Consider the following 13,729-nt stretch of genomic DNA (forward strand, 5'->3'; position numbering starts at 1 on the left):
GGGAAAGAGCTTGTATTTCTATAATGCTTAGAATGGGATTTACATTGTAAACGCTTTCCCTGGAAAATATTTTTTGTTTCTCTATTTCAAAATTACTCATTTTTTTTAATGGAACAACAAGGAGCATAATTTGCTCACTCAGAACAAGCACATTAAACTGCAGCTGAAATCAAGGCATAAAGAAAGTTTGAAACAAATAATAAAAACTTTTCACAGTAGAAGCACAGACAAGTTCCACACTCAGGCAACTGAACCATGAGGTAGCCATGCGTCTGGCCTTTCATTACTATCTCACCTAATCTTCTGTGACTCTGTTCTTCCCTGTGTTACTAAGATTCCACTATTTTAAGCACAAATCTTGAGGAGAACTACAGATTCATTGTTTTACAATCCCTATTGAAGAAACACTGATACTCTGCATAAATGCTTTCTCTATTTAGCTACTACCTTGTGGACTGTCAGCTATTGAAGGAGAATGACAATGGCAATGGTTTTAACCCTGAGGTTCCAATCAAAGTGTTCCTAAAGCTACAAAATGTAGATAGGAGAAAAATAAATTGCTCTACAGAGGTGAATGACAGGAGAAAGGGAAAGTACTGTGAAAAGGGAAGTCCTGGTATAAGCATGGAAAGTCACACAATTACTTTTAAATGTCACCTTTGATTCCACCTAAGCTGAGTCTACACTCCTGTCTTTTACCCTTTATCATTTATTTCTGTCTATATGGGAACTTTGACCCTGCATACTAATAGTTTGAAATGCAGACTAACAAACCATCTCTTCAGCACTTTCCTTCCAGAAAATCTGTGTCCAGCACCTGCAACTGCACACACCAAGCAGCCCATTGCTTAACTTGTCAATGCATTGCTGAGCTACTGTCTAGTGTAGTCACTCAAAAAAAAGTAAATGTTTGGGTAACTTTTTCTTTTTCTGTGGATTCAGCAGCAAAATTAAAGGCATTTAGGGTGATTGTTTCAAAACACTGGGAATCCCTTCCTGGAACTTTTTTTCCAAGGAACAGAAAGCTCCAAAACGTAATTTCAGCAACAGTAAGGATACAGTGTTTTGATGGATATGCTATACTGTAATGCTCCTTTATACAACTAGACTAATATGAAAGGAAAAAAAGAATAATCTGTCAGTATGCAGATTTTTTTTCAGGATCTGCTTTTGGTAAAATAACAACTGTTTTAAATAAAAGAATTAAGAGACCTCAAAATTACTGTTTATCTGAGAGCTAATAATGATCTATGCACAATCATGTATTTATTTTTAAGCATAAATAATTATTAATATATGAAAAAATTACTTGTAAAAATCACAAGAAAACTGAGTCTAGTTTTTTTTCAAACAAAAAAGTATCTAATAGAAAGCAGAATAGGGGTCCCGTGCATAATAAGCACACAAGTAAAAACACTCATTTAGGCTTCCTACACTGAAAAGAAGAAAAGTGCACTCTAACAGTACAGAATGCTATTATGACAAGTATTGTTATTACAAACATAAAACAGTATGAATAAATTATTAGTCTTGCTTTCCCATCTCACTTTCAATACAGATAACCAAGACACAAGCCAGGGTGGAAATTTTCATGGGTATGTACCTAGACTGACACTGCCAGGCACTGGCAAGCACTGGTACATATTGAGTGAACAATGCATGAGAGGCATTACCTCCTGTTTCCCACCAAGGCTCAAACCCACCTAGAGACTGATGATGGGCAAAAGGGCAAGGCGTGGTGATTTATGCTCTCGAAATTTCTATATGCATATTTATTTCACTTTTTCCTTGAAAGAGATAATTATGAATCCATCACAATACTGTTAAAAGTTGCAACTCTTATTTACTTCATGTTACTTTTTATTTCTGTGACACTTTAAACCTTCAAAATCTTGTCAAACATTGATAAACTCACAGTACTTTGATGAAGCAGGTAGATGCTGTCATGTCAGTCTAAAGATGTAGGAAAATAAATCACCAAACTAGGCTGACCTACCTGGGCCTGCAGAGTCTACCAGGAAGGAGCCAGGAATAAAATCAGAAAATGTCAGTATTCCAGTTGGCATGAGACCAATTAGTGTGTTTTATTGTGAAACCCCTTTTATTGCTCTTTCTGACTCATACTGCTCTTATCAGCTGTCCACACTACCCTGCCTTTGTTTTTGCTGTCCTCCTACTCTCAATCCACTGGTATTGCTTTCAAATAGGCACATTAACCTGTAGACTCACACCTTAAATTATGTATTTATTAAGAAATTTCAGGATCTATAAATATATTTTCTTCATCTGTTCAGTGGGCTATTCTGTATTCCAGAGGTACTGGACGTCTCAACACCTCTGAGGATCAATGCACATACTAACACAGTGACAGAAAAGAAGAGTCTGCCCATTGTGGGGTGAAAAACAGTTTTCCGAATGTCATGAGTATGTGAGATGTATAAAGTATTCTTAGCCTGAACAGGATCCAAAAGCAGAAACTTCTTTGTTTCAAATCCTTTTTCTCAAGATTTCTCTTTACCCAAAACAAAAACCCTAAACTAAACTAGGCTGTAAAATGTGTTCCAATTAAAACTCTAGATCTAATAAAATATTTTCTAATTAATTTGAATGTACCTGTGTCATACTTACAAGACATATAAGCAAATTTTTGAAAGGTCTCTCCAAATCAAGGTAAAAGAATAGGATATTTTTAAAATGTAAAATCGGACATTCAGGTCATACCAAAATTTAAGAAGAATCCAAAGGAATTGTTTTCATGTCAACTATTGCCCACAAACAACAACTGAACTTTTCCAAGATAAGACAGGTGCAGACCACTCTGAAACACAAATTTCAAATTCACTCTACTGAAGTATTCCAGGAGGGGAAGGGAGGTAAAATTTGAGGTAATCCTTATCCCACACCTATTTCTTTGACAGACCACATCCCTCTAGGAGATACTTTACAGGCTGCCCTTGCCTTCAGCTTGACCCAGCCAGAGACGAAGTAGATATATTAGAATAAGGCTTATCCTGATCAAAACCATTTTGCTTATAAGCAAGATTTAATTAGCTTTGGCTTCACCATGCTATTTATAGCCAAAGACCTTCCAGGTTTAAGCAGGATCACACATCTGCATTTGCTTTAGCATGATGTTATAGAAAGCTTATACCTGTCTGCAAGATATTAGTTGCATTTGTTGTTGGTCAGGTGGGAATGAGAATGGAAACAGATACAACTTGTGCATTAAGCAGTGTGTAAACAGTCTTCCTCCAAGCTCTGATTGTTATAGTGAAAGGCATGGGTGGGACATGCATCTTCAAACCCAAAGACTTCCAAAATGCACTGTGAAATAAAACTGGTATCAGTCTTGCAAGAGATATGTAACATAATACTACATTTTAAAAGAAGAAAGATAAATAACTGTTCTTTCTGGCAGTGCCTCTGGATGGGAAGGGTTAATACTCTCTCTATATGCTATATGTTATATATAGGGTATATATATTATATACCCTAATATATGCCTTGGTGACATAAGAATTATGTTTATAGTTAACTATCCAGATAGAGCAGAGAATACAACCAACCTTAATTATCTCCTTTCATCCCAATTTCTTCCATGCTATGCTTCTTTATCTGAAAACGGAATATTCCCTTCTAACAAAAGTGGCTTTCACAAATCCCTCCAACAGAACAGACTTAGACTATTTTGGGAGTTAATCATAGAATCACCATAGAATTTAGGCTGAAAGGAACCTCTGGAGGTCACCTAGTTCAAACCCTGTGCAGAGCAAGAACAGTTAAAATTAGGTTGCCCAGGTTATTATCCAGTGGAGTTTCAAATGTATTTTAATATTAAATGTCCTTATATAATTCACATTTCTCTGCAATAAGAGAGAGGAAAAATTTCTTCTACAATATAAAATAGTAATCAATGGCAGATCACAAAACCAAGGCACCAAGTGAAACTTGGTGAAACTCTTTTATGTGAAACCTTTCTAGCATTAATCCAGAAGATGCACTGGGATAAATGTGTATTCTTTTTCTTCTCCATAATTTCCTTTGCAGAACCAAGGAAACATCAGATACTTTTCTACTGTTAATTTCTTTTTTCCCCTCTTAACAGCTGGATAACAAACATATACGGTATTTAATCAATGCACCCAATTTTTTGAAAGATTGTTTCTTCACTGTATTCTGTGAATTGCTCCAAAAAGAAACGCATACTGATACGTGACAAGATGAACACAACGATGGAATTTTTACTTTAGAGATATAAAGGTGAATTTTAGAGAAAATTATAACAACCCTTACACAACTCAGTCAAGCCTAGCTTATGAAAGCAGACACACTTTGTTTCCTGCCATGATTCCCACTATTCCCCTTAAAATTCCAAAATACTATTAAAGGATCATCTCATCTTCACCAAGTTTTCAGCATTGCATACATCAGCACAATTATGTCTCCCAAACTTAAGCCTGTGAAGTGATATTACTAAAAATACACAGATGTTCTCTAACAAATAATCTTGCTTTTGTAAATGTTGCCTTAAATGTATTTACGACTTAAAGAAAATAACTCTCTATGCTAAAATTAGGATGAGCTATTTTGTAGGTGATCTGTGAGATCAACACTGGATTTTGCAGCACCTAGCTGCAAGTAGAAATCTTTGAGAGGTAATAAACAGTCAGAAGAACAGGTGAAAGTAAAAAACCCTGATCAAGAAGCTAAACCCTAAAGAAAATTTATCCTCAGAAGATACAAGAGGAAGCATATGAACAGAAGCATATGAACAGAAAGCTAAGCACAGTTGTATCACGTACTATGTAAATGCAGTCTTAGTAGTCCCACATAAAAAATCCCATGCTCAAATATACCCATTTCAATAAAGAAAGCACCCAAACAAAGAACAGAAAACCCTGTAAACACTCTAAGGAGAATTAGTCAGCTTGCCAGCAACAGAAGAGTTTGATTACTGCCTCTCTGATCAGCCAAAACTTGTGTTTCTGTCCCACCTTTCTTCCTATGTATATTCTCCCATTTTCTATTTAAGAATCCAAGCAGTATGAGGCAAGTAAAACTTCTTCATTTTACCTTTTCTCTTGTGCAAAAGCAGGAACATGAATTCCTACACATGAAAACAATATGAGGAATGACTGCAGAAAACAAACAGTATAATTAAAGTATTACTGAATGAAACAAACTTAATTTATGCACTTGTATCAGACAGAGAGCAGGAGCATGTGGGAAAAGAGGAGTAGGTGTGCTTTCTCTTTCTTTACACACTGTATATCTGTGTTGTCAACCACAAGCTAGGTGACAGTTTTAAGTGTTACTGTCCCCTTGTTTCCCTTAATCAAAAATAAAAAACTATAAAGATGCAGGGACTACGATGAAGATGAAGAAAGAAAACTTCCTGATGTTTGGAACAAGACTATCTAACATTATAAATGTTGTTTATCCTTTCTCCCTTCAGAAATGTCATCTTAGGCCACATTCTCAAAACATCATATTAAAAAAAGTACTATTTTTTATGAGTGAGCATGTCATTTAAGAAAGTCTGAAATTTTATAAATTAGGTATTTTTCTCCATTTTTTTAACTGCTCTATGGAAGGCTTTCTATGCAATCTTTAGCTAATGTATGCACAAGTTCTCATACTTCAAATACTTTATGGAATTAATGATGGTAGAATATGGCATAAAAATTATGTGAGCAGCATTTACTTTATTTGTGCAGTACTGACTGAGGTTCCCTTCCCCCTCTAGTCAGATTTAATCATGCATTCTTCACATACTTCTAACATATAATAGCCCTTTTAATAAGAATCTACAATCACTGGCAGTAAAACATGATCATCTTATTGGTTTTGTTCACATGAAGAATAAATATGCTGTCTCTATTCAAGTTTTCTCACCATCAAGATATGATCTTTTCCGATTGCATAAGCATGTGACAAGAAAATGTCACGTGTAGTACTAAATGACAGTATGTTCCCTTTTTTTTTATTTTTAGGCATGATTTTACATGCCTAACACATGACACTTTCAAGAAATCACATTATTTAATATTCAGAATGAATAAAAATCAAGGATAAGAAAGAAATGTGGATACCAGACTCCACAAGACTAAAAACAAGACAACTTCAGTAACATTTGAAAAATGAAATTAGCACTGGATTTCTGCAGATGACCCCCTGTGGCATCACAACAAAGTTATGCAAAGCTTCACACAACTAAAAGGGCCCTCTGAGGGCTCTGCTTACTGATCTCTGGTAGAAAAGGTCACAGGCTATGTTGGAGGGATTTTCAGCAGGGCTAAAAGGCAGGAAACAGTCGGAAGGAATGAAGAAATATTTCACAGGCAGTTATAAAAATTTTATTGGGTTTGCATCTGAAGCTGTGTAACTGATCTGCTTGTAAAGCTGTCCAAGACATAAGCTCAGTAAAACGACATCATTTGCATTTGCAATTTAGAATGCATTTGCATTTTAGAATGACCATTAGTTACTCAGTAAGATACATACAAGCAGTACTTCATTTAGGTTGCTAAAGAAGAAAATGAAGCACTTAAACATAAACTTACAAAGTTATTATTCAAGGAGAGAAAGCAGGAGTTAAACACATTAAAGAACCAGAAAATATTTACTACTGATGAAAACTGAAAGCCCCTTCCAGGTACTGTAATTAGGCATCTTCCCTTTATGAATGAATGTTGTTTCTTGTTTTTGTATTACTCTTAAAATGGCACTCAGGGATTTAGAGGAATACTTATATATATGTATAAAAATACTTGAGAAAATATTCAGCATTTGGAATTGTGGATAAACTGTGAATTAAGTGTGCACTTGACTCATGTTTCCATTTATCTCTCCTCTAAGATCACACTGGCTTCCAGTGGCATTTTGAAGCATTCATCTGAGTATCTTATTTTCTCCTTTTCACTGTAAAAGCTTTGAGTTGTGAGTAGTAGCATTGCGCTGCATATAGAGATGTTTCAAAGATGAAAAAAATAGGCATAGATAATTCTTTATACTGTTTTTTTTTCTTTCCACAAGTGTAGCTACCAGTTCAAAATGACAAACTGACTACAGAAAGTTATCTCCTGCCAGCAGTCCCCATAGCAGGCTGGTGGTAATCATTCACTTTTCATCACTGTCTCATTCTATGCTTAGTATGAGAGTTTTGGTCCCCTTTTCTAGCTGCACATCCTACTTAAAATCTGAAGTTACGATCTCCTCCAGCCTCACTGATACTTCTCCTTCATATCAGAAAGACAATACCAAAAATTATACCAGTAAAAGCCAGCTCCAACAGCAGGCAGAGCATGCAGGCAGTAGCCTCAGGCACCTGACAGCTGTTTTTTCTGTATCAGGGAAGAGAAGGTCTGGCTGTGCTTGCCCACCAGTGCTCTTCCACCAGTGTAATTTCTGATTAAACTCTGCTAAACCCTCTTGGCTGCCTCCACCACCAATCAATAAAAGCAATATTGCTACTGCCAAAAAAACCTGATTTGGCTCTAACAGAAAAACTAAACTATGGAAGAAAGCATGTCCCTTTACATAGGCAGCTTCCTCCATCTTCTTAATGTTTGCTCGTAATTTGCTAATTTCATGCTTGTCTAATTTAATATCCTCCCCCATTGCCTCAAACGAGGTCTCTATCTGTGCTCAAAAGCTAAGTCTCTAAATACTCATAATCATACTGCATGCCAATGTCTCCTAATCACTCTTGCCAGAAATGGATAAGAAGACAACTCAGAGCAGCACAAGAACTAGATACTTTTCAGAGCTCTATAATCCTTGCCCCTTTAAGTTACACTATTTTACAGGTTAGCAGGTCAACAGCACCACTAACTCCCATTTCTGTGCTTCCAAACTACAGTTCAGGGCATTTCTCAAAAATTCATCTTCTAAAAATGCATAATTTTTGGCAAACAAATCCATATGACTTTGGTTTGTATGATATCACTTAGATGGAATAGCCCATAATCTGTCTCTCTCCCATATTCAATCAACTCATACCTTTTGAGCCTGAAGTTCATTAAATCAGTTTACAAGCCTGGAGCAGGTTCTAACATTACACCTTCTCCTCGAAACACATCAGTTCTTGTATTAACTCCATCTTTTCTGGAACTTCCTTTTTATAAAGCTTCCACATTCATAAGCAGGAAAATCAATTAACCTCTTGGTAATTTTTACTTGATGAATCTATATACCTCTGATTGATTTTACAAACTTTACCTTAACCTGCAGCATGAAATAAGTAAGGCATGAAGTCATTGTGAGCCATCCCTATCATGTCCTGTTCACCATATCTGGAAATAGCTAGAGAAAACAAAACCCTTAACCTCCTCAGACTGTTTTCTGAAAGGAAGATAAACATGTCCAAAATTCAAAAGCTTGTGTATTCTAGGTGATTTAAAGACTCATACCAATGACATCAGAGGTTAACCAAGCGTTTAAAACAGACCTGAACTAGTTCAATGGTTAGGAAAAAGAGCAATACACCATGAGAAGAAACAAGAACCTTGGCTGTGCCAGCAGGCAAAGACTGTGGGCACGTGCTGCAGGGAACCATTTGAGAGCAACTGCAAGAAAAAGGACAGTTTGGAGATGTGCCCTCCATAAAAAATCCTAGTGGGTCTCATGGGACCCTGAACCACCAGAAAACACTCCAAAAGGTCAAAAAATTAGCAGATGATGTTGAATACCCACTTAAGACCTTGCTTCAATGTGTACATCTGTGTGTCTTTTTTATTTTTGCACCCTTTAGAAGGCCCTCGCAGTACATGGAAATGATAAGAATAAGCATTCCAATACCCTGGAGAAGGAACACAGCCAGGGACTGTGACAAACGAATTTTACATCTTGTCCCACATACTTAGTGCTCTGCAAAGCTGTTTGAATATGCTGCTGGCTTATTTGCCAAGGAAAGTTGCCACAGCTAGAATAAAGTCCAACAAATTAGATCTCCTTCTACTCCCAACTGTAGAAGAGACAGGTAAAACTGGGTTTCTAATTTTGTCAAAAAAATTCTGTCTTTGTGGTCCAAATGGAATAGAAACTACCATCCCAATTCTGCAGAAGATGTTTTATCAGCTACTGTAACAACTGCAATTTTTAAATTGTCTTTCACATAGCACACTATGGTGCCAGGAAAACCCCAACATACTGTCTGGAAAGTTATCTACAAAAGATTCTAAGTGACATTTTAACAGAGTGAAAAGTGCCTGAAGACAGCGTGTAGGTCAAACAAATCAACCAATTTAATTTCTTCCTCCCTGCTACACTAACTGGTTCAACTACAGATGGCATGATGTTATCCCCCTCCAAGTCAGTTTGCTGACCCGCTCCATCAAAAATTAATTGAAAGAACTGGATCCTATAATTTAAAATGAAATAGGCTCAGCAGGTGAGCAAGCTTTGTCAAGATTGATTACTGAGTATTGATTTCCCTCCAATTGTACAAGTTACACTCCACAAGGCCACCTGCACATTAACCTAGAATACATAAAATCACCTCAGGCTAACATCTATCAAGAGGTTCGTATTTTTGGAGGATGCAGTCTCTAGTTCTTTTCCTCACCTGTACATTCAATGGCTTTCATTTGGACAGCATCCACACTTTGAACTTGCTTCACCCTAAATAAGTATTATTTGTATTTTGAGTTCTCAGAAAGAATTCAAGATAACTACTCAGGAAAAAAATCCCATAACCTAGCACTAAGCTAATTGTAAAAATTGTAAAGAAAACCAGACAAGTTCTCCCATGACAGGAAAGAGCTATTGATGCAGCAACAGCAGAGTGGCTTACTGTGGCCTGGAAGCTTCTGCTTGGTCTGTCTGAAGCTTTTCTCCCCCTTCCACTTCCATGGTGCAGTAGACAATCCGATTGGGAGCAACTGACTTTAAACCTTGTACTTCCATTATAACAATCTGAGGAAAAGAGAGCAAATAGTTTATCCTTCAGAAAAACTACACAGCACAATTACCGCAGTACTAAGCTCTGTGAAGATTAAAAAAAAAAAAAAAATAGAAAAAATATCCCCAAAATCCCAAAGTCGACTCACTCAAATCTTAAGACAGAGGAGAGTTTTGATTTTATCTTCTTTTTCCACTTCATCTAAAAGGAATTGTAATTTTTGTTCTGTTTCTACTTGGGCAGTGACCAAAAACTTACTCCAATCATAATTTAAATGCCAATAGCACAATTTGAGACTCAAGACTGAACATAATTCTAAATCTTTATACGTGAGAAACTGTATCTTTTAAACAGTCTGATGGTAAACAAGTAACTACATTGATCATATCTAGACAGGTAAATTATGGTGCGGTGTCTCTGGAGGTTGCAACCCTTGAACCTCAGAAGGGATTTGGTGTTGTGCTGAGCAAGAGGCAGGTCAGAGTACTGGTATCAGTTCCTGTAAGATTTTCCCCACTACGCACATCCTTTCCTTCTCCCAGTGCAGTACTTGCAGTCAGGTTCACTATGCATATGGGGAAGAGGGAGAAGAGAAACAGAAAAAGCCACCACTACCAGCTGTGCCCTGCAAGTTTTCCTCACCAGGGAAATTTTCAGCTTGGCAGATCCTGTAGATTTTCACCTCCTCTAGACTACTCTATACCAGCTCAGAAAAGCCAAACGCAGCTCTACTTTAAATGCTCTCTGCCTTTTATAAGTCTTGTCATAGTGTGAAATTGTTGGAATTTTTGCATTTCAGATGTTTCTAATTCAGAAGATTTGAAAACACAGTCAGGTTCCCCTGGTTTCTTTGGAAAAGCTGCTTTTCTTGACAGTTCCCTTTGGGCCCAAGAAAAGAAACTTGGAAAAATGTACTCTATCAGCAGAAACTGCCCTCAAACTGAACCTTAAATGTAAACCAACATTTGTTTAATTTGTTTTAAAGGTGCCAGAAGTAATGACCACTTTTGGTCTCATTATAGGCAATAGGCTTCTTAGGTCAGCAAGCAACTACTAAAATATGTTGCTACTAAAGTTATTTGCACGTGTGCCATTTTGTTCCAATTCCAGTAAATTAAACCAGACTTTACCCCCAGCCCCCCAGCTATAAAATTCTTTTTTCTTTAAATATCCCAGAATGTTAGTAATAGGTACATGTCTTGCAAAATTGCCAGTTTGTAAATATTAGTGAGACAACAGTCATTGATCATTTAGACCATTTTTATACTACCCATAAATAGTCAATACTGCCTATTATGGTTCATAAATAATAACAGCAATCCAGGGAGGATGATCAAGTCATCCCTCTTTTCTATCTATTGTTCAGGAATTTAAGCAGTTAGACGGCTCTAAAGATCCTTCTAGGTAATACTGCCTATGTGGTCTTTCCACATAGCAAATATATGTCCTTGCTGAATACTGACTCCATGTTTATTCATTTTTATGTTGATAATTCTTTTCCTGAGTTTCCAACATAACTGCACAGTACACTTTTCTTTGGTAACAATTCTGGATTCCAGCACTGAAAAAAAGTTGCATTTCATTCCTTCCAAAGGAAACTATCACTAGTGGATGTATTAGCTCATTAGCTGATAAACAACTTCCTAAATGCCTGTCTACTTTTGAAACTGTCTAACAGCTGAAGAATATAAATAAGTCTCCTACTACTATGGTTTTTTTTTTCATTTTGTTCTAAATTTTTACAAACAGGATATTTAAGGAAATATTCAAATAGTAAAAACAGTGGCTGTTGCTCGCAGTCATGCTCAGGAATGTCTATGACCTTAGTCAGTAAGGTCTACTCCCACTAGAACACTGTTAATATTACTAACAAGTTCTACTATTTATAATAACAATGCACAGTGACAGCAAGAACTCCACCCACTTTACTCAGCATCTAGAAATTTTGGGGTTCTTCCACTCTGTCCTACATGATGTAGATTTCCTATTCATTCATGTGCTAGTTCAGCAGCCCTCAATGGGGATTCTGCTGGCTGCCCTACAACTGAGTCCCAACAAAAGGTGTGACACAGATATGTTTATGTGCTATTCAAAAGATGTGAAATTGTGTACATTTGAGCTCACATTTTCAAAGAAGGAAGTACTCTGTCTTCTAGGAAATGCGATCAGCATTTCTTATTTGGCCATTTGCATAGAAAAAGATCACATCTTTCATATTTCAGTCTGCATTAATATCAATTCAACTGTTTCCTTTTGCCCTTATACCTTCTGAGATTTTGCTTCTCAAGAGCAAAAGATGCACACACTGTTTGGCAAGAGAGTCAACTCATGTGGTTACTGTTGTGTCTAAAATGAAAATCTGCCCTACTAAAAACTATCTCATGTAAAGTAATACTTTAATTCTTTGCCTTGCATGGGATGAACTGTAGATTAGTTATCTTGCAGCAAATCTCTTCATTGCTAATGGGGAAAAAGGAAAAAAAATACTTACTTCACCAGACCTAATAGTCTACATATCTGGTGGAAGAGCAGAGGGGCTATACACAAAGCAAAGCTGATATAAATTTACCAGAAGTTATATCTCCTGTAATTTCTCATTTCATGATTGTTTCAAACTTTTATGGTGCTTTTGCCCTAAATACCACATCATTTCTAGGACATAACAGTTCTCTCTAGAGGGACAGAGAAGGATTTTCTTCCTCTTACATCTATCACCAAGCACACTTTCTTGAAGACCAGAAATATTATTGCCAAACTTTTTATGGTACTTTTTAGATTATTCAGAACTACTCTTGTAAATGCTATTTATGGACCATTCCAGGCTTGGTATTCCCCTTGAGGCAGACATGGCACATGTGATGGAGGCACACAGGATTCAGCACAGGAGTTATAAATACTTCATCTTCTCATATCCTTCAACACTAAAGACTGCACTCCAGTTTTACATGCTTGATGAACTAAAACTTTTAGGCATATAGAATGATGGATCTTACTATTCTCTGAAAGCTGATTGTTGGGCTTTTACATTATTAGTTAGCAATATTAAAATTGCATATAGTGGGATAAGTAATTTCTCTTTTATACAAATAACTGAAACTTCATTGTCCATATTTGATGGTTTTTATTCTATATCTTTAATGATGACATGGAAAAAATTATCTGACTTTTCAATACATGAAAAAAAACCAGATGCTCGTTTCACTTGAGAAAATAAATATTTAAAAGATAAACTATTTTAATTTCTTTTGAACTCTTTAAGAATCAAAATATTTATTGTGTAACCTTTCCTGCTGTCTTGAACAAAATAGAGGTACTTCAAGTGCATCAAGTATGGCACCTTCTGACCATCAAATACACAATGCACACTGTGGTAATGTTTTGATTCTACTCATATTGAAAGCAAAACAAACATTTCTTAGTATGCACATTTGCAGAATTGGACCTGAGTTATGAGGCCGGGCTGAAGGGGGCTTTAATCCATCACATCTAGTGGAAGGTGACTATGGCAGGGGCATTGGAACTAGATGATCTTTAAGGTCCCTTCTAACCCAAACCATGCTATGATTCTATTCTGTCATCAGAATTGTTTAATCACCAAATGTATTTGTGGCTTCCTCTTGAAGTAAATTGAAATCTATACAGATTAGGACTGCATTCCTACAGGCCAGACTTCCTGCATAATCTCAGAAAAAAACATTTTTTTGAGGAAAATGCAGAAACTTGTAAAAAACTGCTATGATCACCAGTAAAAAAAAACCACTGTGTTTTATCTAAATGCTTCTAGTGAGAAAACTCTATTCATTTATAAAATTCCAGGAAGGCATTCCT

General features: G+C 36.4%; 1 protein-coding gene across 12 annotated transcripts in view; it reads right to left on the reverse strand.

The window, feature by feature from the left end:
• The window catches only part of CADPS2 (calcium dependent secretion activator 2), a 224,060-nt gene that overhangs the window by 150,004 nt on the left and 60,327 nt on the right, over window positions 1–13,729 (reverse strand). For all 12 annotated transcript variants that reach the window (XM_031056930.1, XM_031056928.1, XM_031056929.1 and 9 more), the window contains exon 5: window positions 9,794–9,915. In XM_031056930.1, the coding sequence (XP_030912790.1) occupies window positions 9,794–9,915 (122 nt within the window). The remainder of the gene's footprint in view (window positions 1–9,793; window positions 9,916–13,729) is intronic.

Source organism: Geospiza fortis, unplaced genomic scaffold (genome assembly GCF_000277835.1).
Source record: "Geospiza fortis unplaced genomic scaffold, GeoFor_1.0 scaffold195, whole genome shotgun sequence".
In the NCBI taxonomy this organism is placed as follows: Eukaryota; Metazoa; Chordata; class Aves; order Passeriformes; family Thraupidae; genus Geospiza; species Geospiza fortis.